General features: G+C 39.9%; 1 protein-coding gene across 1 annotated transcript in view; it reads right to left on the minus strand.

Annotated features, from left to right (window-relative positions):
- The window catches only part of LOC132872204 (ankyrin-1-like), a 265,115-nt gene that overhangs the window by 24,181 nt on the left and 214,165 nt on the right, over window positions 1-26,769 (minus strand). Inside the window, exons 15-30 of the mRNA XM_060906840.1 lie at window positions 23,216-23,413; window positions 22,920-23,018; window positions 21,260-21,358; window positions 20,173-20,370; window positions 16,496-16,594; window positions 15,380-15,478; window positions 15,185-15,283; window positions 14,790-14,882; window positions 14,173-14,245; window positions 14,024-14,044; window positions 10,576-10,672; window positions 10,232-10,310; window positions 10,013-10,122; window positions 7,477-7,701; window positions 1,871-2,025; window positions 1,077-1,288 (exon numbers count right to left, since the gene is read on the minus strand). Of these exons, the coding sequence (XP_060762823.1) occupies window positions 1,077-1,288; window positions 1,871-2,025; window positions 7,477-7,701; window positions 10,013-10,122; window positions 10,232-10,310; window positions 10,576-10,672; window positions 14,024-14,044; window positions 14,173-14,245; window positions 14,790-14,882; window positions 15,185-15,283; window positions 15,380-15,478; window positions 16,496-16,594; window positions 20,173-20,370; window positions 21,260-21,358; window positions 22,920-23,018; window positions 23,216-23,413 (1,956 nt within the window). The remainder of the gene's footprint in view (window positions 1-1,076; window positions 1,289-1,870; window positions 2,026-7,476; window positions 7,702-10,012; window positions 10,123-10,231; window positions 10,311-10,575; window positions 10,673-14,023; window positions 14,045-14,172; window positions 14,246-14,789; window positions 14,883-15,184; window positions 15,284-15,379; window positions 15,479-16,495; window positions 16,595-20,172; window positions 20,371-21,259; window positions 21,359-22,919; window positions 23,019-23,215; window positions 23,414-26,769) is intronic.

Here is a 26,769-nt window from a genome sequence, read left to right on the forward strand (position 1 = left end):
TATAATTATATACTTCTGAAAATTCTGACTCTTGTAGGAAATTAAAGACTTAGGGTATGGTATTTTTCATCACTTTTAAACTAACAAAATGTGTTAGTCGAGCATCAGTAACTTCAAAATCTTAATCATGGTTATTACAAAAGCATATTCCAATTATTCATCATACATGTAAAAACCACCTTAGTCCATCTGTGTGCACTTACTCTTACTTTCCTCAAAAGCCATTCTGACATACTGATAAAAATCATTCATCATTTAACCTGACAAGGCAATAATGTGTAAATCTCCTCTAGTCCAGCAAAGCAGGAACAGCAGCCAGAGGTTTGTGACACCTGACCATCACACCCATATGTGTTTCTTTCCAACTGTTTTCACAAAGTTTGAAACACACAGTTGTATAGAATGTCTTTGTATGCTGTAGCATTACAGTTTCCCTTCAGTAGAACTAAGAGGCCCAAACCTGTTCCAGCATGACAGTGTTCCTGTGCACAAAGCCAGCTCCATGAAGGCATTGCCAAGGTTGGAGAGGAATGGGATGTTCAAAAAGCATGAGTGAGTCTGATGGTCAGGTGTGCACAAACTTTTGACCATATAGTGTTATTACACTTGATACAAAGACTTAAAATATTTGTAGATATATAAATATTTGCAATTCCACATAGCTACCAATTATTTCAGCATTTTATTACATATTGCAGTGAACGCAGTTATACCATTTAAGCCTTAGCAGAACCAGATAGACATTACATGTAGTCAATATATGACACATTTACCATTCATAAGCGCTGTAGTTTATGCCTTCTTTCATTTTGACATTCTTACTTAACTCAACCAATACACCATATTTCTCATGGCACACCAAACATACCGATATCGAACCTCTACAAAACCAGCCTAATGAAACAACTATGGTCATATTTCAGGTTTTAAATATTCAAAGGTTAATCTGTGATAATTTTTCAACTCAGTAAACTTTTATTTGCAAGTACAGAATTGAATGCCATAAAATGTCAATCAATGCTGTTTTACGGTGACAACAGTCCTAACTCTTCTTTATCCTCCTCATCCGAGCTCACCTGCAGTCCAAGGCGAACCCGCTTGGTGACGGACGTCTCAGGGAAACTGGCCTGAACCAATGGCAGAATTTTACTGGTCAGACGCCCCCCCTCAGGGCCAATCAGGTCACTCTCTTGTTGGATACGAGAGACCACAGCAAAGTAAAGTGGGAAATCAGTGGAGATGATGCGCCTGATGCGCTTCTTCCCAAGCTCCTCCTGACTTTCTAAATCTAAAAGAAAAAAAACCCAGAAATGATGACTCACCAGTTGAATTATGTGAATACTTAATGATCCTCCCATGGATAAAATAGAAAGGTGCTAATAAAGAGTAATTGCTCCATTAATTTCAGAATTAGGGGCGGCACGGTGGTGTAGTGGTTAGTGCTGTCGCCTCACAGCAAGAAGGTCCGGGTTCGAGCCCCGTGTCCGGCGAGGGCCTTTCTGTGCAGAGTTTGCATGTTCTCCCCGTGTCCGCGTGGGTTTCCTCCGGGTGCTCCGGTTTCCCCCACAGTCCAAAGACATGCAGGTTAGGTTAACTGGTGACTCTAAATTGACCGTAGGTGTGAATGTGAGTGTGAATGGTTGTCTGTGTCTATGTGTCAGCCCTGTGATGACCTGGCGACTTGTCCAGGGTGTACCCTGCCTTTCGCCCGTAGTCAGCTGGGATAGGCTTCAGCTTGCCTGCGACCCTGTAGGACAGGATAAAGCGGCTAGAGATAATGAGATGAGATGAATTTCAGAATTAAAATTACCATAACAATAGATTGCAAAAAAAAATTACACAATATATAAACACAAAATCAGGCACCCACCTTCATCCATGCCATTGAGGATAGTCTCCAAAACTTCATCACCATAACGGTTCCGATGCTCCTTCCAGACAGAGCCATTTTCACTCCTTAAGACCACCAGCTCCCTGTCTCCCCGACCGAGTGCTGCAAAATGAGGGATCTCCACAATCACCGGTCTGGAAAACCAAATTTTGGTAAGTTTGATTGATTTATTATATCACAGTTAAAACACATCTTTCTAAAGTAATATCTGTTCAGGGACAGCACCAGAGATTTTCTTTTGCTGCTATAAGGTTGTTTCATTGAGGGTGCTCTGAAATGTAGGGTTTCCCTGCATTTAATGTGCATTAAAATATGCAGTGTTTCTCAAGGCCCGGTCACACAGCGCTTTACGGCTTTATCACGGCCAAAACCCGTCAAAAAGTGCTCTCCCGTGAAGCAGACGATATTGTTCGTGTTGATGTCGAAGTTAAGACGTGTTACAGTCGATATACAGACGTGACAGGACGCAGGGGAAAATCGGAACGGCGTCGGACGCGGCAAAAAGTTTTGGACTGCTCAAAACTTTAGACCGCGGACAACCACGGCCGGCACACGTGGTAAAGACGTGCAACACAGGTGAAAAACACGTGATAATCAGTGTCCCGGCCGTTATTAAAACTTGGGGAGACGTGGTAAGACGCGAAAGTTTGGCGGTCTATCACGGGCAGAGCACGGTCATCGGACGGGTGTTACGCGTTGGTATCACGGGATATAGCGTGTGTTTAGCGGCTTATCACTGAGAAATGGATTTTTCCGCGTACATAGCACTGTCTAAGCCCGTTAAACGACGTCTCAAACAAGTTCTAAATTCGATTGATCACTGTCTAATCACTTCTGCATCACTTCTGATTTGCGGCATGTAAATACCGTAATTTTCTGAGACCTCGGCACTTGCAGTCTAGATGTCAAGGGGTGAACATGAACCCTCAACGCTGTGATCTCCTCATCTTAATGCTCCAGCACCAACAGAACCAACTGATACAGGCTCAACATATCCTACCGCTTTTATATGCGCAGCAAGCCGCTCTTCCAACGACGCTGAGCCGCGGTTACCCGTGATTTGGCAGTGCTGCAGCAGTGAAACAGCCGCCGACGGCCATACCCCGTACAAAGCACGGCAAAGCCAAAATTGACCAAAAATTACCACTTACGACCACGTCCACCTGATTTTTGTATCTTTTTGTACGTGATATAGACGCGGAGTGCTGTGTGACCGGGCCTTCAACCTCAAGGATACGACCTTTAAAGGTTGCATTTCAAGGATGATACATCATTGAATCCTGCCAAAGGTCTGTTCCAATGTCTAGGATCCTTTGAATTCTACCAAGTACTGAATGCTTCTTCCAGAGAATTTTTCAAGGATGCCTGTGCGGATCCTTGATGTTCTCAAATCACCCACAATAATCTGATGTGCACATATAAGGCAGGGCATTTTCAATGATGCACACCAACATGACTGCATATAGGGCATATAAGCCTAAAGTATTGCCTAAGATTAATAGGAAAACAGCTTGGGGCATGCTTTTACTATGTGGAAGGCAGACTTGTAGAACTTGGGTCCAGGACTCGGACTCGAGTCCGACTCGTGCCCTAATTTTAAGGACTCGTGACTTGACTTGGACTTGAGAACTGATGACTCAGGCTCATGCATTAATTGCATTCGGACTCAAATTGGAGATGAGGACTTGGATTTTTTCTTTATTTTTTGTAACATGCCATAATAATTTGGCATAAGATATTTATATGTACATTGATTTTTATACTAATTTTGTGCAGGAGAATGCACATTCACCTGTTCATTACATAATGTTCAGGAACAAACTAACGTTAATGGCGCTAAAATGCCTGGAGAGAACGCCCCTAGGATTGTCTGCTTTGTTTATACAGACTTCTCGTGCAGTGGGAAAAAATGCACTGGTATGTGTTCCATAGGTAGAAGAACAATCGAGGAGATGATGGGCCAACCTTGAACTTCAATCGTTATTTGGCAAGACTACATCCAGAGAGGAAGTGACAGGCTATGTTCATTGCTCTGTTGATAGCGGGGCTTGCTTGCTGACCGATGAACTAGCTAATGTTAACCCTCTCTCATGTTATTTGCCCTGTTGATAGCAGGGCTTGCTGAGCGATGAACAAGCTTTTTATCTGTAGCCTGTTAACTAAAATGGGGTGGTCAAGCAGTAACGCTAGTCCAACACAGCAGCAGAGACAATTTCACAGAAAGGCAGCAACAGCCACCGTCAAATGGTGCGGTCGGAGTCTTGTTCTTGGGCTTGACTCAGGCACGACTCGGATCGATAGTGGACTTGACTCGGATCTACTTGAAATTTTCTTTAATTACTTGGATTTGACTTGGACTTGAACACTGGGGACTCTAGACTGAACTTGGATTCGAGGTTTAGTGACTCAACTACAACACTGGTGGAAGGGTACATTGAGAATGCAGGGAATATGCAGGAAAAGAAATCAGACGATCTAACTAATGTGGCAAAATGTGGGTTGACATTAAGACTCTCAGGTCACTGACCCCCCTACAGGGGACTTTTAGTACTGTTAGTAAACACACATCTAAAGCTCTGCGAGTTTTTGTGCTAGAAACATTCAATTAACACCACTAGAAACCTTGAATCTTCTAGTTTTCATATATATATATATATATATATATATATATATATATATATATATATATATATATATATATATATATATAAGCACTTTGTAAAGAGAATAAAAACAAATCTTACGAATTTCAGTACTTCAGCCAGCTGCAGCCTCTTAATGACACACCCATCAGCTATTCACATGTTAAGCGCAGGGAACATCAGTGTCATCATTCGCTCATTGTGTAGCAAGGGGAGGTGAGAACACGCCCCATTTCACTGGTATAAACAAGTGCACATGTTCACTTATTTCCATACCAACTGAGAAACTTTGAGGCCCCAAAGGCCCCTCTGAAGAAAGTTGGCAAGGCTCACAAGCCAGTTTGTGGGATTGAGCTGAACACAAATGGGAATAGGGCCGGTGATGGTCACAGAGCCTGTGTGTACTGCAGGTTGCAGGGAAGGAAAATAAAAACCCTGTGAAAGTGCAAAACGTGTGATGTTTTCCTTTGCCTTCCACCTGACAGGAACTGTTATGATGCTTGGCATCCAGATGAGGACTGCGATGAGGACTGACAGCAGAGAGACACAATCCAGGGATGATCATTAGCTATTGAACATTTTATTGAGTATCTTACAGTTGAAGAGGATATATTTATTATAAGATTTAGAAGAAGCCAGAATATGTGAGTCTGTGACTGTGATAGCTTTGGCTTTTAGGGCTTCTTTTCTTTGCAGTAACTTTTCAAGCAGAGAGGTGTGGGGGCAGGGAGGTACAGTGGCCAGGGCCAGGGTCTTTGTCTTTGACAAATGGACTATTGACAGTGACGGGGGGAGGGAGGATTACAGGTGAATTACACCTACCTCATCAATATTCATTTGAAAGGGCAATTGGCTTTGGAGAAAACACAGGTAGTCTGAAGTTTCTACAATTAGTATTGAAACTACAGAACATTTCTGAATGCCGTTCTTACTTTTATGTAGCCAACACCTATGTTTACAAGGTTCAGACTTCAAAAGTCTTGTGCAGATATATTTATAGTGTGTTTTTTACAAGGTTTGAAGGCTCTGAAAATAGTTTTGTAAGGTTGTGTTTGCACTTAATTTAAATAAAAACAAATGTCATTACATTCACTTTACTCTCATATTAGTATTGCTGAGGGTGTCCAGAATATAACCATGTGTGTCACTTTTGCATGGATGTTTTTAGTTAGATGAAATACTTAAAAATGTCAAGGTTTATCAGACTGCCACAGAGTGTCTGACAGGCCCAGGACCTCAGAGTGTTAAATAGCCTGCTGAGATTAACACCTGAGACACAATCCATGAATAAATCTGTTTTCATATTTCTAAGAGTGAGTGATCTTGCAAATACAAATTTCTTTTCTTTCTTTTCTTTTACATTCATATTCCCAAATGTATTTACACCCCAGTCCTGCAGATGGCGGTAGTATATAAGATTGCAAGCTGCCAATAAACTCAACAGAAGAAGAAGTATGCACACCTGTACACTCGCTAGAGTGTTCCATTATGTGTTCTCCGAATGCTAGTCTTGTTTGTCCTCTGAAGGATCCAGCTTGGAAGGACTACCAAAACCAAAAAAAACCCCTCAAAAACTACCAGCCCAATTTTCATTAAACTTGATGGAGAGGTGTAGCATGGGCCGCAGAAGAAACCAATAAATTTTGGAGTGGATCCAACTTACAGACTGGCTCAAAGAATTTAGTTTCACTGCGCTCTCTGAATGTCCTTCTAGTTTTTGCTGCAACACTCCTGACACACATACACACATATGTAGTAACCGCTCTGCGACAGTATTTACAATTCTGTGTTAAACTCAAGGCAAGATATTAAGCTTATAGGATATAGATGTAAGGTTCACAAACCAGCCTATGCAAACACACCTCTGACTATAAAATTTCACACAATTAAGATGGCCAGGGCTTGCACCCAAGCAGCAAGCAACAGACACACAGGTTTGTGCACATTTCAGCCTCAGATTCTGAGATCACAAACTCATGTTGCCCACGATCAACACCTCGACTAATGAATCAGCAGTGTTCCATTCCATGGACATAATGTCATTTGAATGAGCATCGCATAGAGATAACTATAAGGAGTCAGAATTTGTGCCTCAACCACCAAATTCATTAAATTCATAATTGGGCATGGAAGTAGCATCAAAAGTGAATTAGGTCACCTCTTGGCTTTAGGTTTTTAGTCTTGGTTTATTAATGAATTTATTTATTTTTCAAATTCTTAATGATAATATTCACGTAAGGGCGGCATGGTGGTGTAGTGGTTAGCGCTGTCGCCTCACAGCAAGAAGGTCCGGGTTCAAGCCCCGTGGCCGGCGAGGGCCTTTCTGTGCGGAGTTTGCATGTTCTCCCCGTGTCCGCGTGGGTTTCCTCCGGGTGCTCCGGTTTCCCCCACAGTCCAAAGACATGCAGGTTAGGTTAACTGGTGACTCTAAATTGACCGTAGGTGTGAATGTGAGTCTGTGTCTATGTGTCAGCCCTGTGATGACCTGGCGACTTGTCCAGGGTGTACCCCGCCTTTCGCCCGTAGTCAGCTGGGATAGGCTCCAGCTTGCCTGCGACCCTGTAGAACAGGATAAAGTGGCTAGAGATAATGAGATGAATGAATATTCATGTATTAAAAAAAAATCTAAATAAGCCACAGAAATATCTTGGGGTGTTAGGAAGGTGCTATGGCTATCCTAGGGGTAGCTACAGCACCCCCAACCCCCTCTCTGGTGCCACTCATGTATCCATTAGTAATAAGTCAGGTGTTATGTTCTTTAAACCTTTCTTTACTCATCTGTGGGGCTTCATCGCTTCAAAACTGATAAGTGAAGTGAGAATTCGAAATTACAACTAATCTTGCTAGTAATTACAACTAATCTTAGTACTGTAACCAAAAACATTAAAAATGCCATCTTTCCACAAAATCTTTTGGGAAAATTGTTCAGGATCCTTCACTCACCCCAAAAACTGCATGCCAGCCGGACCCAGTGAGATGATTCGGCTAGCTAAACCCTCACCCTCCACCAGAGGAGGTGGAGTGGGGAGCTTCTGGGGCTTCACCAGGCGGCAAGTGATGCGCGTTGGGGCTGCACATGTTCGTGGTGGTATGATAACGCGCAAACCGTTGTGTCTGCTTCCTCTCATTGAGCCACCTCGTGCATCCACCATGAAGCTAACCAAGAAGCTGCAAATCCACAAAGCAAACATTATTTACTATGAAGTTGCAACACAAACCCACCTAAACAAATAGGCATTACAATATGTCTTTACTGGTCTGATTATATCAAGACAGCAACAGTGTGTCATATTATAAATGAATGAGCCACTGCAGCTTACAAATAAGGTTAGGGTGAGGAGACAGGTTTCTAAATAAATACTTTTCTTAGCACATTCAAAACAAATCCAATTAAATCACTTTTACACATTAGAATTCTGACAACATTTTTTGTAGGAGTTGAGAGTAAAATGATGTTGATATCTCAATTTTCTATAACAGCTCTGACAGTCATGCCGGCTGTAAAGCAACTCAGATTTATATTAAAGTCTTCATTACAATATGCCATTGTTTCTATAGTAACAGCTAATTCACAAAAACATGTATGGTATGCACCGATCAGCCATTATAGTAACAATAATATCAGCCACTGTCAGGTGAAATGAATAACATCCTTACAATGGCACCTGTCAAAGGGTGGGATATATTAATATAGGCAGCAAGAGAACAGTTGGTTCTTGAAGTTGATGTGTTGGAAGCAGGAAAAATGGGCAAGCGTAAGGATCTGAGTGACTCTGACAAGGGCCAAATTGTGATGGCTAGATGACTGGGTCTGAACATCTCCAAAATTAGATTAGATTAGATAAAACTTTATTGATCCCTTTGGGCGGGTTCCCTCAGGGAAATTAAGATTCCAGCAGCATCATTACAGATAAACAGAGAAAAGAAATAGAGAAAACTTCTAGATAAATTAAAATAAATTAAGTATTTACATATACAAATATAAAAAGAATAAGATATGGGGGGCGGCACGGTGGTGTAGTGGTTAGCGCTGTCGCCTCACAGCAAGAAGGTCCTGGGTTCGAGCCCCGGGGCCGGCGAGGGCCTTTCTGTGTGGAGTTTGCATGTTCTCCCCGTGTCCGCGTGGGTTTCCTCCGGGTGCTCCGGTTTCCCCCACAGTCCAAAGACATGCAGGTTAGGTTAACTGGTGACTCGAAATTGACCGTAGGTGTGAATGTGAGTGTGAATGGTTGTCTGTGTCTATGTGTCAGCCCTGTGATGACCTGGCGACTTGTCCAGGGTGTACCCCGCCTTTCGCCCGTAGTCAGCTGGGATAGGCTCCAGCTTGCCTGCGACCCTGTAGAACAGGATAAAGCGGCTAGAGATAATGAGATGAGATGAGATAAGATATGGGGAAGAGAGGAAGGGGAGGGAGGGGGGAAAAAGGTGGGGAGAAGGGGGGGCGGTGGCAGGAGAGATATTGCACTTTATATTGCATATTGTCTGGTATTGCTTATTATTAGGCTAGGCTACTGCTCCTTCCCATCCTCTGTCCTCCTGTTACCCCTCCTCCCCCCCAGAGAGGAGTTGTACCGTACAGTCTGATGGCACATCTTGTGGGGTGTTCCCGGTAAGCAGTGGTTAGTACCTACCAGAAGTGGTCCAAGGAAAGGACAACCAGTGAACCGGCAACAGGGTCATGGGTGTTGAAGTCTCATTGATTCACATGGGGCATGAAGGCCATTGGACCATATGGTCCAATCCCACAGAAGGGCTACTGTAGCACAAACTGCTGAAAAAGTTAATGCTGGCTAAAACAGAAAGGTGTCAGCATTAACTATTTCAGCAGTTTGTGCTACAGTAGCTCTTCTGTGGGATTCTGCCCATTCTTCCTGCTTCCAACACGTCAACTTCAAGAACTGACTGTTCTCTTGCTGCCCCACCCCTTGACAGGTGCTATTGTAATGAAATCAATGTTATTTACGTCACCTGTCAGTGGTCATAATGTTATGGCTGATCGGTGCATAATAACAACTATAAATAGTTAAAAATGTCTGCCATTCATTAATACATTTTTTAAAATTATAATCTAATCTCATCTCATTATCTCTAGCCGCTTTATCCTGTTCTACAGGGTTGCAGGCAAGCTGGAGCCTATCCCAGCTGACTACGGGCAAAAGGCAGGGTACACCCTGGACAAGTCACCAGGTCATCACAGGGCTGACACATAGACACAGACAACCATTCACACTCACGGTCAATTTAGAGTCACCAGTTAACCTAACCTGCATGTCTTTGGACTGTGGGGGAAACCAGAACACCCGGAGGAAACCCACACGGACATGGGGAGAACATGCAACTCCGCACAGAAAGGCCCTCGCCGGCCACGGGGCTCGAATCCGGACCTTCTTGCTGTGAGGCAACAACCACTACACCACCGTGCTGCCACTCTAACAAATGTACAATATTTAATAGATGGGTATTAAAAACCTGAATTTACCCAGTGTGGATAGGGCTGGCCACTGGACTGACATTATCTGAGGTCTCTGTGGCTGGACTGCTGGGAATCAGAGAGTCCTCATCATACTCTTTGGGCATTGGAGTGTGCTGCTGTAATGGGGAAATAGGAAAACCTTTTATAATTCTATGGTCAAGAGATAATATCTGATGTTAAAATGTACTGGAACAAGTTTGGAACAAATATATGATTAACATGCACCTGCTCCATTTCATGTTCTTTGAGCATGATGGTTTCAGGAGAGACACAGGGGATCCTTGGAATAGCAGGTGAGTAGTTTCTGTTGAGCAAAAAGTAGAAAATAATAGTAGGTACATTTATGATACACTGCTGAAAATGAGGACTCTCTACTCTTTTCCCACTTGCCTATTAAGTATAACTTTGCCCTCAAGTCTTTTAAATTTTTTTTTAATTCAGGACATTAATTCAGCATCGATTGCCTAACTATTCCTAATTCTTTCCTTATCTTTTGCTGTATTACACCTGTGTCTCACATCACATTTGAACAATGTCCAACAATATTATTACAGCCCTCTCTCTCATACTCTGTGACTGTGTTGGAGGAAAGGAAATCGTCATCACGGTCCCTCATGCTGTCCATCTTCAAATACCTGGCAGGATCTGTTCCCTGCAGCTCCTCGCCTGCCGCATGGGAAAAGGAAGGAAAAACCAAGACAAACTGTAAGAACAGAATGAAATGTTGGAAAAATAGCAGAAGATAAACTACAGGAATTATGAGTCACCACGTCTTGGTTAAGGCGTGAGTAAGAATGGGAGAAACTGTTAGAAAGAGATAGCGTAAGGTGAGGGACTGGAACACAACACAAACACAAAACAAACATGGGTGGCCTCATTCGTGAAAACCTTTTCAATAAGTTCATTTACTTTTTTTCTTTTGACAAAGACCACAGGTGCATTAATATAATATGTTAATAATCACCATGGATTCATGGTGATCTTAAATCAATCACCTAATTATTAAACTGTATATAAAATTGTTATAGATAACAATATATGAAGTGTTTATATAATATTAACATGGAACATATATACAGAATGTACACAGAAAATTAGTGTGTGTTGATAGACATTCACATATAACTTTTCTGCTTACATTTCAGAAATGAGGATCCACCTAAACACACCTAAACACAGAACAACGATGTAATGTTTTGTAACATTCTTGTTACAGACCCAGTCCTATGAAATGAATGTGGCTCCTTATAATGCAATTTATTTGTATGAATATTGCATAAACTGCGATGCATTTTAAATCCAATCTACTATAAAGATTGAACACTATAGAAACAGTCTTTGTAAGTTACTGGCTCCTTGTAGCGTTGTTACAAAGATCATCTTAAGGTGGTACAAACCTTAAATCTTCAGGATCATCTTAACATGAACAGGCTTTTCAGGACATGCAAATTTTCTAGTATCTCCAGAAACATCCAGGAGATTCAAGACCATATAAGCACACACAAATTTGCCAATACAGTATATCAAGATATTCAGATAGTCATCTATTTAGAATGTATTTCACAAACTGTAGAAAAATCAGCAGGTATATGTTCTGTCTTACACATACTTTCATCTGCACATTGTTTGTATTGATCAAACACACATTAAAAAAAGCAAATTTGTTTTCTTATTCAGTATCTAATATCGCCAACTGCCATTATCTATATAAAAAATGCTATGTTCTTAAAATTTGCTCTTTAAATCTGCTGCTATTGATCCACTTACCTCAGCTGTAGCCAAGACAACCCAAAGAAAATTAGTTGCTTAGTCCATAAATAAATAAATAAATAAATAAATAAATGCAAATGTCATATAAATCTGAGGTCTATCTGTGCAACTCTTGGAAAAGCAATAGGACTTGTTCAGGTCTGTTTAGCAACAGATAAATGGTGAGAAAATATTACTTAATGTGTTACTTTGAACACAGGTTATCATAACAATATTATTGGTGACAAAGTGGAAAGGAAGGCTTCTTCTACATCCATCATAGTTAATCTCCAAATACAGTGGTGTTTGAAAGTTTGTGAACCCTTTAGAATTTTCTATATTTCTGCATAAATATAACCTAAAACATCATCAGATTTTCACACAAGTCCTAAAAGTAGATAAAGAGAACCCAGTTAAACAAATGAGACAAAAATATTATACTTGGTCATTTATTTATTGAGGAAAATGATCCAATATTACATATCTGTGAGTGGCAAAAGTATGTGAACCTCTAGGATTAGCAGTTAGTTTGAAGGTGAAATTAGAGTCAGGTGTTTTCAATCAATGGGATGACAATCAGGTGTGAGTGGGCACCCTGTTTTATTTAAAGAACAGGGATCTATCAAAGTCTGATCTTCACAACACATGTTTGTGGAAGTGTACCATGGCACGGACAAAGGAGATTTCTGAGGACCTCAGAAAAAGCGTTGTTGATGCTCATCAGGCTGGAAAAGGTTACAAAACCATCTCTAAAGAGTTTGGACTCCACCAATCCACAGTCAGACAGACTGTGTACAAATGGAGGAAATTCAAGACCATTGTTACCCTCTCCAGAAGTAGTCGACCAACAAAGATCATTCTAAGAGCAGGGCGTGTAATAGTTAGCGAGGTCACAAAGGACACCAGGGTAACTTCTAAGCAACTGAAGGCCTCGCTCACATTGGCTAATGTTAATGTTCATGAGTCCACCATCAGGAGAACACTGAACAACAATGGTGTACATGGCAGAGTTGCAAGGAGAAAGCCACTGATCTCCAAAAAGAACAATGCTGCTCATCTGCAGTTTGCTAAAAATCATGTGGACAAGCCAGAAGGCTATTGGAAAAATGTTTTGTGGACGGATGAGACCAAAATAGAACTTTTTGGTTTAAATGAGAAGCGTTATGTTTGGAGAAAGGAAAACACTGCATTCCAGAATAAGAACCTTATCCCATCTGTGAAACATGGTGGTGGTAGTATCATGGTTTGGGGCTCTTTTGCTGCATCTGGGCCTGGATGGCTTGCTATCATTGATGGAACAATGAATTTTGAATTATACCAGCAAATTCTAAAGGAAAATGTCAGGACATCCATCCATGAACTGAATCTCAAGAGAAGGTGGGTCATGCATCAAGACAACGACCCTAAGCATACAAGTCATTCTACCAAAGAATGGTTAAAGAAGAAGTTAATGTTTTGGAATGGCCAAGTCAAAGTGGCCTTAATCCAATCAAAATGTTGTGGAAGGACCTGAAGCAAGCAGTTCATGTGAGGAAACCCACCAGAGATGAACCTGTTCTGTATGGAGGAATGGGCTAAAATTCCTCCAAGCTGGTGTGCAGGACTGATCAACAGTTACCGGAAATGTTTAGTTGCAGTTATTGCTGCACAAAGGGGTCACACCAGATACTGAAAACAAAGGTTCTCATACTTTTGCCACTGACAGATATGTAATATTGGATCATTTTCCTCAATAAATAAATGACCAAGTATAATATTTTTGTCTCATTTGTTTAACTGCATTCTCTTTATCTACTTTTAGGACTTGTGTGAAAATCTGATGATGTTTTAGGTCATATTTATGTAGAAATATAGAAAATTCTAAAGGGTTCACAAACTTTCAAGCACCATTGTATATCATCCAAAAATCCAATACTCAATCTCAAAAAGATAAGAAAATGCTGGTGATTTTTTTTGTTTGTTTTGAATATCAGCAAACATTTGCCAAGTTTATTACTACATATTAAGGTGAAGAGACATTGTTCTTTGACAGGGTAACTAGAGGAAGACTGAAGACCTATTAGATTAGTGGTAGGTTAGTGGTAGGTTAGTGGTAGGATAGTGAAACAGGTACTGACATGGTTATTGATGGACGCATGCCGATGATACACCCATCACCACTTTTGTGAAAATGTGAGTGAGAATAAGTCTGTTTTGTCTGTATGACTGAAAAGGTGTAAAGATTAATGGTCACTGTACACAGAACAGAGAGATGACAGACATTCATACCTAGCGTTAGCTGTGCAATTCCTAGGAAAAGCAAAAGGAGCACAATTTAGTGACTTTTTTTAAAAATTGCACACTGGATGTTTTCTTGCCCTTCAGTTCAAAGAAAACTTGTATTCCCAGTAACAACATATTGAAAAGTTGTGTTTTACCTTCATCCTCGGACACATCCAAGATCTCATCAACTGTCTCAGGAAAACTCATTCGATGTTTTTCGGTGGTCGACTGAAAAGCAGATATTTGGATCTGATTAAAGCTTGGATGCTTTTATGAGTCCGGATTTCAGGCATGTACATTATTATGAAGAGATGTGTATGATCAGAAGTCTGTTGATTATGAACAAGGACTGGTGTTTGATTGGGTGTCATGTGACATGGTTGCTGTTGCTTGCTTGATGGGGCACTGCAGAAATGTATGTGACACCTAGAACTTTTTAAACTGACTTCAGACTAGACATCAGACTGGAATCCTCTTACTTCAGGTAACAATTTCCTCAAAAAAAAAAAAAAAAAAAAAAATATATATATATATATATTTAATAATATTAAATGTAGGCAATTTGCAGCGTGTCTACAATCTACTTGTATAAAATACAGTATGTCCCCAAGTTAATTCAATATGAATTAATTATATATATTCTTAAAAACCTTTTTCAGGCATGCATACTAAAACAAGTTTTGAGGAAGCTGGGAATTTCATCAAATTAAAGTACAATCGTACTCTAACATCCTGAATCAACTGTGCATTAGACAAGCAACTTGTCACTCACCATGGTCACAGTTTCTTCAGTAATCAGCTTGAGGACATCAATTACAGAAATATAGCCGAGACGTTTTGCAATAGCCAGTGCGGAAGTACCATTCTGGTGGGGAAACAAAGTTTGTCATCTGATTCTGTAAATACCAAATATTGATAATGTAGCTGGTTTAAATAGAGTTTGCCTGGGAATAAGTTTCTGAATACTAGTGAATACCAGTTAGTCAATATTAGTCAATACTGTCTTTTAATTTGCCACAATTTCAAACAACATAAAATCATTGAAAATACTGAATCTATATCAGTTTCTATTGTTCTTTGCCATGTATGTCTGAATGAACAATGTAAACCTGATCATACAGAATAAAGAATGTTAGAAGATTTGAAAATAAAATAAAGTGCTCTTACAGTAGTAATTTCATTTGGTTGTGCACCATGTTTCAGAAGCAATGTCACAATGTCAGTGTGGCCCTGTTGGGCAGCCTGATGAAGGGGTGTATATCCCGCCTGAAACATGACACACAGTTTGCTACTGGATTACAAACATGAACATGTAGGAAATGATTCTTGAAAATGGATCAAATACTCCTTATTCTTGTTTACCCTTGTCTTGCTGTTGACATTTGCCTGCTGCTGCAGAAGGAACTTAACCATTTTTATGTTGCCATAATGACAAGCCACATGAAGTGGAGTGTAGCCCATCTGAAAGGACACAACATTTATTGCCCATTATTGAAAAACAGAGGCAGAGCTGCACACACTGGTCAGAACCCAGACAAAATATGTACACTGCACCATATTAGCAGCAAATGCTTTCGTGTTGCATCAACTCTATATCTGAAGAGCAGAGCTGGCCTAGTGTATTTCTGCACAATAGCCAAATACTGGAACTGATCTGTTTGATGGATCTGTGCCAGAACACATTTAGAACTGGCCAAATGTTATTTTTAATACCAGGCCCAAATATGGCACAAACTCAGTTCAAGGGTTCAAACTCAAATCAATGGAATCAAATTATTCAAAATGATGGTTTGGTAAACAAATTATGACTGCTGTCACCACAATGTGGGTTTTTTTTGTGTGCAAAATTATAGTAATTAACAAACATAAAACCAACAAACTTTACTTTGGATTATTTAGCAGCATTTAGGAGCAAACCACTATTATCACTATTGTGCTTGTTAAATGAACAGTCATGTGGTGGATTGTAATGCTCATGAACTCACTGATTGTAACACAATTTACCAAGCCACGTTTTTGATGTATTCACTGGTAGCAAACAACATATTCAGAATGTATGCAGATATGCAAGTAGGCAGTACCTCCAGGTGGATAACTCGTATCCATCTCCCAGATGGTAGTAACAGTAAAAGTGAATGCAATGATCAACACACTGCCAATAATGTTATAAAAAATGTTCAGTTTACTATATAGTTTACTATACTATTACAGTTATAATAATCTTTCTTTGACTTTTTTTTTCTAATAGAATTTGGCACATAATTTAATAGCTGTAGTCCATGTGTTGTGTTCTGAGTCTGCTCCATACAGCTCCATTAACAGATGTTTAGGACAAACTTGGCACAAACTTGTCAGGGAATAAATAATATACACCAGAGGTATTGCCATAACTGTGTTAATTTGAGTTACCACAAGATCAAATCAAAATATACTGTCCTGAACAATGCCAATATTAATGTCAATGGCATGATATTTTACCCGTGTGGAAGCATATACGGATGCCCCCTGTTTCACCAGGATGTCAGCAATGCCCACATGACCCTCTTGGGCAACAAGGTGTAGTGGGGTCAGGCCACTCTGAAGAAAGAAAAAGTATATATTCCCATAGGTTTTAATTCTCACTCATTGGCATAGATAGTGAAAATGACAAATGCACAATGTGCACATACACACTAAGACCAAAAGTTTATGGACACCTGACTATAATACCCATCCAGATTTATTCCCCCTTTCCTATTATAATAAACTCCACTCTTCTGGGAAGGCTTTCCAATAGATTTTGGAGTGTGGCTGTGGGGGGTTGTGTTCATTCAGCTCCAAGAGCATTAATGAGATCAGGTACTGATGTCAGGTGAGGAAGCCTGGGGTGCTGTCAGTATTAAAGTTCATCAAAAAAGGTGTTCAATGAGGTTGAGTTCAGTCAGGTCTCTGTGCAGGACACTCAAGTTCTTCCACTCCAACCTTGGAAAACCATGTCTTCATGGAACTCACTTTGTGCACATGGGCATTGTGATGCTGGATCAGGTTTGGACCTCTTAGTTTCAGTGAAGGGAAATTGTAATGCTACAGAATACAAAGATATACAGTAGTGCTTGAAAGTTTGTGAACCCTTTAGAATTTTCTATATTTCTGCATAAATATGACCTAAAACATCTTCAGATTTTCACACAAGTCCTAAAAGTAGATAAAGAGAACCCAGTTAAACAAATGAGACAAAAATATTATACTTGGTCATTTATTTATTGAGGAAAATTATCCGATATTACATATCTGTGAGTGGCAAAAGTATGTGAACCTCTAGGATTAGCAGTTAATTTGAAGGTGAAATTAGAGTCAGGTGTTTTCAATCAATAGGATGACAATCAGGTGTGAGTGGGCACCCTGTTTTATTTAAAGAATAAGGATCTATCAAAGTCTGATCTTCACAACACATGTTTGTGGAAGTGTATCATGGCATGAACAAAGGAGATTCCTGAGGACCTCAGAAAAAGCATTGTTGATGCTCATCAGGCTGGAAAAGGTTACAAAACCATCTCTAAAGAGTTTGGACTCCACCAATCCACAGTCAGACAGATTGTGTACAAATGGAGGAAATTCAAGACAATTGTTACCCTCCCCAGGAGTGGTCGACCAACAAAGATCACTCCAAGAGCTAGGTGTGTAATAGTTGGTGACGTCACAAAGGAACCCAGGGTAACTTCTAAGCAACTGAAGGCCTCTCTCACATTGGCTAATGTTATTGTTCATGAGTCCACCATCAGGAGAGCACTGAACAACAATGGTGTGCATGGCAGGGTTGCAAGGAGAAAACCACTGCTCTCCAAAAAGAGCATTGCTGCTTATCTGCAGTTTGCTAAAGATCACGTGGACGAGCCAGAAGGCTATTGGAAAAATGTTTTGTGGACGGATGAGACCAAAATAGAACTTTTTGGTTTAAACGAGAAGCATTATGTTTGGAGAAAGGAAAACACTGCATTCCAGCAAAAGAACCTATCCCATCTGTGAAACATGGTGGTGGTAGTATCATGGTTTGGGTCCGTTTTGCTGCATCTGGGCCAGGACAGCTTGTCATCATTGATGGAACAATGAATTCTGAATTATACCAGCGAATTCTAAAGGAAAATGTCAGGACATCTGTCCATGAACTGAATCTCAAGAGAAGGTGGGTCATGCAGCAAGACAATGACCCTAAGCACATAAGTCGTTCTACCAAGGAATGGTTAAAGAAGAATAAAGTTAATGTTTTGGAATGGCCAAGTCAAAGTCCTGACCTTGATCCAATCAAAATGTTGTGGAAGGACCTGAAGCGAGCAGTTCATGTGAGGAAACCCACCAACATCCCAAAGTTGAAGCTGTTCTGTATGGAGGAATGGGCTAAAATTCCTCTAAGGACTGATCAACAGTGACCGGAAATGTTTAGTTGCAGTTATTGCTGCACAAGGGGGTCACACCAGATACTGAAAGCAAAGGTTCACATACTTTTGCCACTCACAGATATGTAATATTAGATCATTTTCCTCAATAAATAAATGACCAAGTATAATATTTTTGTCTCATTTGTTTAACTGGGTTCTCTTTATCTACTTTTAAGACTTGTGTGAAAATCTGATGATGTTTTAGGTCATATTTATGCAGAAATATAGAAAATTCTAAAGGGTTCACAAACTTTCAAGCACCACTGTACTACAGTATATCTTTGTATTCTGTAGCATTACAATTCTTTGCTTTCTACTTTGTGGCAACAAGTTGGGGAAAAACCACATATGGATGTGATGGTCAGGTGTCCACAAACTATGTCAAGTCAAGTCAAGTTTATTTGTACTGTATAGTGCTTTTAACAATAGACCCTGTCACAAAGCAGCTTTACAGAATTTTAATGACTTTAAACATGAGCTAATTTTATCCCTAATCTATCCCCAATGAGCAAGCCTGTGGCGACAGTGGCAAGGAAAACTCCCTCAGACGACATAAGGAAGAAACCTCAAGAGGAACCAGACTCAAAAGGGAACCCATACTCATTTGGGTGATAACAGATAACATGATTATAACATTTTTAACGGTTTTAACATGAAGTCTGCTTTGTTGATGTTATAAACTCTTCTCATCTCATCTCATTATCTCTAGCTGCTTTATCCTTCTACAGGGTTGCAGGCAAGCTGGAGCCTATCCCAGCTGACTACGGGCGAAAGGCGGGGTACACCCTGGACAAGTCGCCAGGTCATCACAGGGCTAACACATAGACACAGACAACCATTCACACTCACATTCACACCTACGGTTAATTTAGAGTCACCAGTTAACCTAACCTGCATGTCTTTGGACTGTGGGGGAAACCGGAGCACCCCGAGGAAACCCATGCGGACACGGGGAGAACATGCAAACTCCACACAGAAAGGCCCTCGCCGGCCATGGGGCTCGAACCCGGACCTTCTTGTTGTGAGGCGACAGCGCTAACCACTACACCACCGTGCCGCCCGTTATAAACTCTTCATTGATGAAAACTTGAGTGCAAAACTGTTCATGACAACTGCTGTCCTAAAGTTAGCAAGTCAATTGTAGTTAGTCCTCAGCCATAAAAGCATTACTGTAAGTGTCCACAGCATCTTCCAAGTGTGACTTTCAACTGTCCATATGGGGCCGTCCTCCACAGGAGCAATGTGATGAGACTCCAGCCAGACATAGGGCAACTATGCAATACTAATGTACAATTCTGTGCAAACTTCATGCTGTAAAGCAAAGGCACCTTCAAAGATGAAATGTTTCTACACAAAAACTACTATAAAGACCAGTAAACAGTATTAACAAAGTCAATTTCTGGCATGACAATATTGCATCAGTAATCTTATATACACTTTGTGCAGTTTTATAAGTAAATTGGCTGGTAAGTTTTGCTGAGCTTCTTGGAGATGCTGTACAGTTCCAAGTATGGAAAAGATATGAAAGGTAGGGTTACGGTTAGGTGGGAAGTTATGGTTTCTACCTCTTCTTATGACTTAAATCTTATGAACTCCAACAAAATTCAACCACATTACCCTCCATTGTTGGAATTCACACAAATTTCTCATAAGAACAGGTTGGGAATAGATTTATCTATCACGAGGATTACATTTCAGTCAAAAACAAAATAAAAAATGAAAGGAGGAAAGTGTATTTGCCTTGTTGCCCAGGTTCACATTGGCCTGCTTGGAAATGAGTAGTGAAACCATGTCTGCTTGACCCTCCTGGGAAGCCAAATGCAGTGGTGTGATTCCCTGTAAGGATTCAGCGTTGGCGGAGGCTCCATGCTGCAGCAGGCTGTTGGCCACCTCCAACTGGTTTTGCTTGGAGGCAATGTGGAGAGGAGTGTAGCCATTCTGGGGTCAAGAGAACAATCTCAATTATGTCATTGTGGCTTGATCAACAACAGGTGTACATAATAATGTATTCATTCTAATGTTATCACTTCTGTAGTAACACAGGGACTCATATGGCAGATGTTCTAGATAAGACTTTAATGAACAAATAAAAAAAATGTGCTGTTATACAAAAAGGATACAGTGAGGTGCAAAAGTCTGAGATCACTAGTGGAAATGCTTATATTTCACCTTCTTTTTTTTTAATTAATACAAAACCAAAAATAATTTGACAATTTAAACTCCAGTGTCTCCAGTATAACTGTCAGTAAGGACAGTCTTGAGAACAGTAGGCTTGACATGACACATGACAAGCTTTTTTTAAAATCTTAATTCCAAGAGCAAGAATAAGAGAGACTGGGGAAGATATAACTGATTAAAGGTGTTAAAATATAATAACAGGAATGAGCATATTTCACTGGCATTCCACAGCATTAAATGCAATAATAATAGTAATAATAATAATTTTAAAATATAGCACTTTTTAAATCAAAGTGTCTGAAGTGTTTTACAAACATTCAATAACTCATAAAATTAAGAGAGGAAAAGAAAGAACAATTGAAATATATCAAAACAATAATCAGTATGTAATAACATAAAAGTAAAATATAAATATGAAACCTATAATAAATTAAGTAAATTCAAATAATAAATAAATACAGATAGTAAACTGATAAAAAGGTATGATTATTATACACCACTTTATACACTATGAACCTCTGACATAGAGAAGTAAAATAGTTCAATCACTCCATTTAACTGTTTTCATTGATTAAAGCTATACTGACAGATTACTGTGTCGGTTTTCAGATTCTAGACTTTACTGATGTCATTATAAAAATCTACTCACTCTTGCTGCACTGTGTGGAGATCCGCCCTTGCTAACGAGTAAGTTTACCACATCCAGGTTGTTGTGATGGACAGCTACATGCAATGGCGTGAGTCCATTCTAGAGGAGAAAATGAATTGAGCAAACAGATAGGTTTTATATGAGAACACAAGAAAAGACAATGCAGCTTTTACATACGTGTTTTCATAAAATCTTATCATTAATAATGTAACTCAACAACTAATGGAGCTCCATACATACTAATGATTGAGCAAGAGACCATCCATAAATGTGAAACTTCCTGTTGAAGTCATATCAAAACTTAATATGGTATATCGTGAACGCAGAACTAACCCTGTCTAATACAGTAGTCAGAGAATACAAATAGCTCAAAAAGCACAAAATATCACAAATGTTATTTTATAAAATTTTATTAAACTACTTCCATAGCCTACAGAGAAGTAAGCAGCTGCACACTGGCTACAGAAGGCTCAGACATATAAATCTGTATGTTTGGATTGTTGTTCATTATATTTGTATCCAATTGATTTGTGTGACTGAGCAGAAAGCTGTTGTTCCTCTACTAAAGATAGGGATCTGGTATACAGTAGAAGATAGAAATCTGAGATTAAACTGTCAAAATGTCCAAGCATACACTAGATAGGGATGTTTCCATAATAAGAGGTCTCACATTACAGTTTAGCTTAAATAGATTTTTTGTCCTTTCTAACGCACACAAGAAATGCAGACCGTATAATATATAATATTATTTGTATTTTCACATTTAAGCAATTAACTAACATTAATGATGAGATTCACAATAAATAATACACCGATCAGCCATAAAATTAAAAACACTGACAGGTAAAGTGAATTACACTGATTATATCATTACACTTGCACCTGTCAAGGGGTGGGATATATTAGACAGCAAGAGAACAGTCAGTCCTTGAAGTTGATGTGTTGGAAGCAGGAAAAATGGGCAAGCGTAAGGATCTGAGTGACTTTGACAAGGGCCAAACTGTGATGACTAAATGATCACATCAAAATGGTGCTCCTAGTACTGCAGTAGTTAGTACCTACAAAAAGTGGCCCAAGGAAGGACAACTGGTGAACTGGTAGCAGGGTCATGGGTGTCGAAGACTCATTGATTTGCATGGGACACGAAGGCTAGTCCATTTAAAAGTTAATGCTGGCTAAAATAGAAAAGTGTCAGCATTAACTTTTTCAGCAGTTTGTGGTACAGTAGCTCTTCTGTGGGATTGGACCATATGGGCTAGCCTTCTTGCCCCATGTGAATCACTGAGCCTTAGCTGCCAATTACCCTGTTGCCGGTTCACTGGTTGTCTTTCCTTGGATCACTTTTTGTAGGTACTAATCACTGCATACTGAGAGCGCCATTTTGGAGATGCTCAGACCCAGTCATTTAGCCATCACAATTTAGCCCTTGTCAAAGTCACTCAGATCCTTACACTTACCCATTTTTCCTGCTTCCAACACATCAACTTTGAGAACTGACTGTTCTCTTGCTACCTAATATATTCCACCCCTTGACAGGTGCCACTGTAATGAGATAATCAATGTTATTCACATCACTTATCAGTGTTTTTAATTTCATGGCTGATTGGTGTAATGTGGATAAGTTACTTTAGCTACCTGGTACTCCTGAAAGTACACACACCTTGCCTGCAGCATTGGGGTTTGCCCCTCTCTCAAGAAGCAACTCTGCCACATCCACCTTTCCATATTTTGCAGCCATATGGAGAGGAGTAAAGCCTTTCTACAAAGATGCCATATTAAAAGGAGAATTAATATAGCCATTTAAACAATATATGCTTTATTTATAGTTTTCATCTTATGGTTTTCAAACTAGTTGTGCCAACTGATATCATGTAAAGTTAACTGGCATTTGATGAGATCAGAAGCCTTATGCTATTCTGAACAGAAAACCAAGGACAGACAGGAGCTTAACCTTACTTTCGTCATCTTGGTCTGCTGGGCATTCATGTCAAGGAGGATCCGGGCAGTCTGTGTGTGCCCCTCTCTGGCAGCGATGTGCAGTGGAGTGTGTCCAGCCATGGTAGTAGAATTTGGATTGGCCTTGTGCTCCAGCAGGAGCTTCACTAGTTCTTTGTGACCCATGCGGGCAGCGCAGTGCAAAGGGGTCTGGTCGTCCTAAATGAAGCATGGAGTCTTTCAATCATTTGGAAGTCACATAATAAATACATGAAAGCAGGCCATGTTCTCCAGTATTGAAAGCTACATTCTCACCAAGTAGTGTGTAGAATTTTGTTACTCTACCTTGCTACTTTTTTACCTTTTCACATAACCATGTATTCACTATCTATACTGCTTATCTGTCAGGGTCACAGTTGACTTCAGGCGAGGGGTGTGTGGGGATACACCCTGGCCAATCTATTGTAGGGCTAACACAGAAACAAACAACCATTTACATTCATGGGAAATTTAGAGTAGCCACTTGAAATTAATCTGCATGTCTTTGGATTGTGGGAGGAAACTGGAGCACCCAGAGGAAACTCATGCAGTCACCCATGCATGCACAAGGAAAACATGCAAACTCCACACAGAAAGGCCCAATCAGTCATGAGGTTCAAACCCAGAGCCTTCTTGCTGTGACGTGACAGTGATAACCACTGCACCATCATGCTGCTCTTCACATTCACATTAGTTCAATGATATTTTTGAATCAAATCAACTGTTGTATGCACCAGGACTCAAATTAAATATTCTAATTAGCATAGAATGTACATTATTGCACCCAGACCTCAAAGACCTATCAAGGGAATAACATCATTGCACTACACCTAGAGAGGATACATAATTATCATGATTATTGAATGTCCATGGTCATTTTTATCAGTGTTTATGAGTCAGAGATACATTTGTTAGTAATGAAATTAACCAGAAATGAAAATACTGTCGAAAATACTGTCCTCTACTGCATGAATTATTACTAATACATTAAAAATAATGTATTTTTCTTGCTTAATATGGCTTAAATAAGGAAAAACAAACTCCATTACATTTTTTTTATTTTGCAAAAAATACACAATGGTGGAAAATCCATCAAGCATCTGCTGAAAAGGGAAGCACTACTAGCATTCAAGTAACCTGAAAATGATGTTCCATAGCAAATGTAAAGTCCCCCTTTTCTGTAGTCTGCAAATTGCAATTGCAAAATAACACTTGCAGTTGCAAAGTAACTTCCCCAACACTGATGTTCTCCCTAGCCAAGTTCATCACTGATCTTAAATACTTGTGCATGTACTGTTACTATGTGAGGAGGCATGAATGACATCTTTCAATTATCATCATGCAGTAAAGACTCAGGTGATGAATCATGGCATTATGTACAATATACAGTATAACTGCAATGCAACTTTTTTTATTTATGGGAAAGAAAAGATTTGGCACTCACAAGGTGCTCAATATTTATTACTGGTGTCAGTATTAACCTGTGTATTATTGCACATTTGCAATTTACAATTATTAACAAATTTTATAACAAATTACCAAATTTTTTATAACAGCTTATGATTTTTTTTGGTACGTTGCTCAGTTCTAGCAAAATAAAACTAGTAGGAAACATAACTGAATTTTGGCAGAAGCAAAATTCGAATAAAACCTAAAATCTATCGCACAGATTCAGGAGAGGTCATTGTGGAAGATGAGTTTTTAAACTTTCTTTTTATTAAGATCAAAACTGTGAAACAGGATGAGATTGTTTTGATGGCTGTGGACCATTTTGGATCAGAATGGATTACAAATTCTACCAAACTGCTCTTTGAGTTATGCCCTGGTACCACTCGCAAGTTTGTGGCTTATAATGGGCCACAAAAAGATTCAAAGAATGTTAGGAGTTGAAGTCCTTAATGAAGCTGGTGAAAACGTTCCTCGGTTTGTTTCCCACCATCTTGATGAATTACCACCTGTGACTTTTAGCAGCCTTGATGTTTCGTGTCTGCTTGGTAAGATTGAACAACTGAGTGCAGATATTAACACCATGAAACAGGCTGTGTCCTTGCAGACTAACATCTGCAATGATCTGCGAATCATCACTGCAGACATAAACCAACGTCTGGACATTATTGAACAGCCTAGAGCAAATCAGGACAAAGGGCCTACTTTCCAAACCAACAAGTCTGGAACAAGTCAGAGAGTGTCCATTCATCAAGCCTGTGAGAAGACCCAAGATGGTATGGAGTGCCAGATCAGTGAGGAAGACTCAAGCCAGAAGGTGGAGAATTCTGCCTCGAGCCTGGATGGACCAACATGCACTGCAAAGGTACATCCTAATGTGGCATGGAGTGAAGTGGCTGCTACCTCACCCTGGATCCTGGTCCAGGGCACTAGGAGCAACAACCGACGTAAACAGGTTCCTGTAAATGCTGCTGTTAACACCAAGCCTTGCCTGAATCATCCCAAAGGAAAGAAGACTGGTGGTATTGTTGGGACTGGTACTGGTGGAGATATTCAAGTCATAAAGTCTAAGCTGGTGAGTGTGTTTGCAACAAAATTTTCACCTGGTGTAGACTCTGAGACTTTGACTAGTTATATGGAAAATAAACTTGGACGCCAGATAACCTGTCAAAAGTTAGAAACTGTGCAAAGTCGGTTCAGTTCATTTAAAATAACTGCAGAATGTAAAGACGTGAGTGAAATGTATAACCCAGAGCTGTGGCCTGAAGGCACTTTTGTGCGTGGATTCTATGAGGCATGTAAACCCAAGCCCACAGTGGGGCTACAGGCAGTGATGAATGTGCCTTCAATGGGGGCTGGGGTGTATGATGCCCAGTGTTAGCCACAGTGATGATGATCAGAGTGGTGTCTTACAACTCACGAGGCTTACGCCTAGGACAGTCTGCTGGGGACAGAGCACATCGTGCTGTTGTTGACCAGCTACTGGAGACCACTGACATTCTCTGTTTGCAAGAGACATTTTTAGCCAAACAGGACCTTGATAAACTTAATTCTGTAAACAGTGACTTTCATGGAGTAGGAGAGTCCACAACAGGTCTGAGCAGTCAAGTGCTGCACGGTAGAATTCCTGGAGGTGTGGCCATTTTGTGGCGCAAGAAATATGATCCAATGATTAGTGTTATTAGATTAGAGGTGGACTGGTGTATCGCAATTAAAATTGTGCATGATATGAATGTTTTTATTATTTTAAATGTTTATACCCCATATGACTGCTATAAAAATGAAGATGAATATATGAATAGATTGGCATTTTTAAATTCTTATATTAAGGAGTGTACATGTGCAAATGTTTTTGTGATGGGTGATTTTAATGCAGATATTTCTGATGAGAAATGTCTCTTTGGTCGGCATTTGATGCAGTTTTGTCATGACAGTAAACTGTTTTTTTCCAGTATGAAATTACTCCCTGTAGATAGTTTTACTTATATCAGTGAAGCATGGCACACAACGTCCTGGCTGGATCATGTAGTCTGTACAGCTGATGCTCATGAAAGTTTGGAAAAAGTAGAAATTTTGTATGGGCTCACTAC

This window comes from Neoarius graeffei, chromosome 24 (assembly GCF_027579695.1).
Source record: "Neoarius graeffei isolate fNeoGra1 chromosome 24, fNeoGra1.pri, whole genome shotgun sequence".
Taxonomy (NCBI): domain Eukaryota; kingdom Metazoa; phylum Chordata; class Actinopteri; order Siluriformes; family Ariidae; genus Neoarius; species Neoarius graeffei.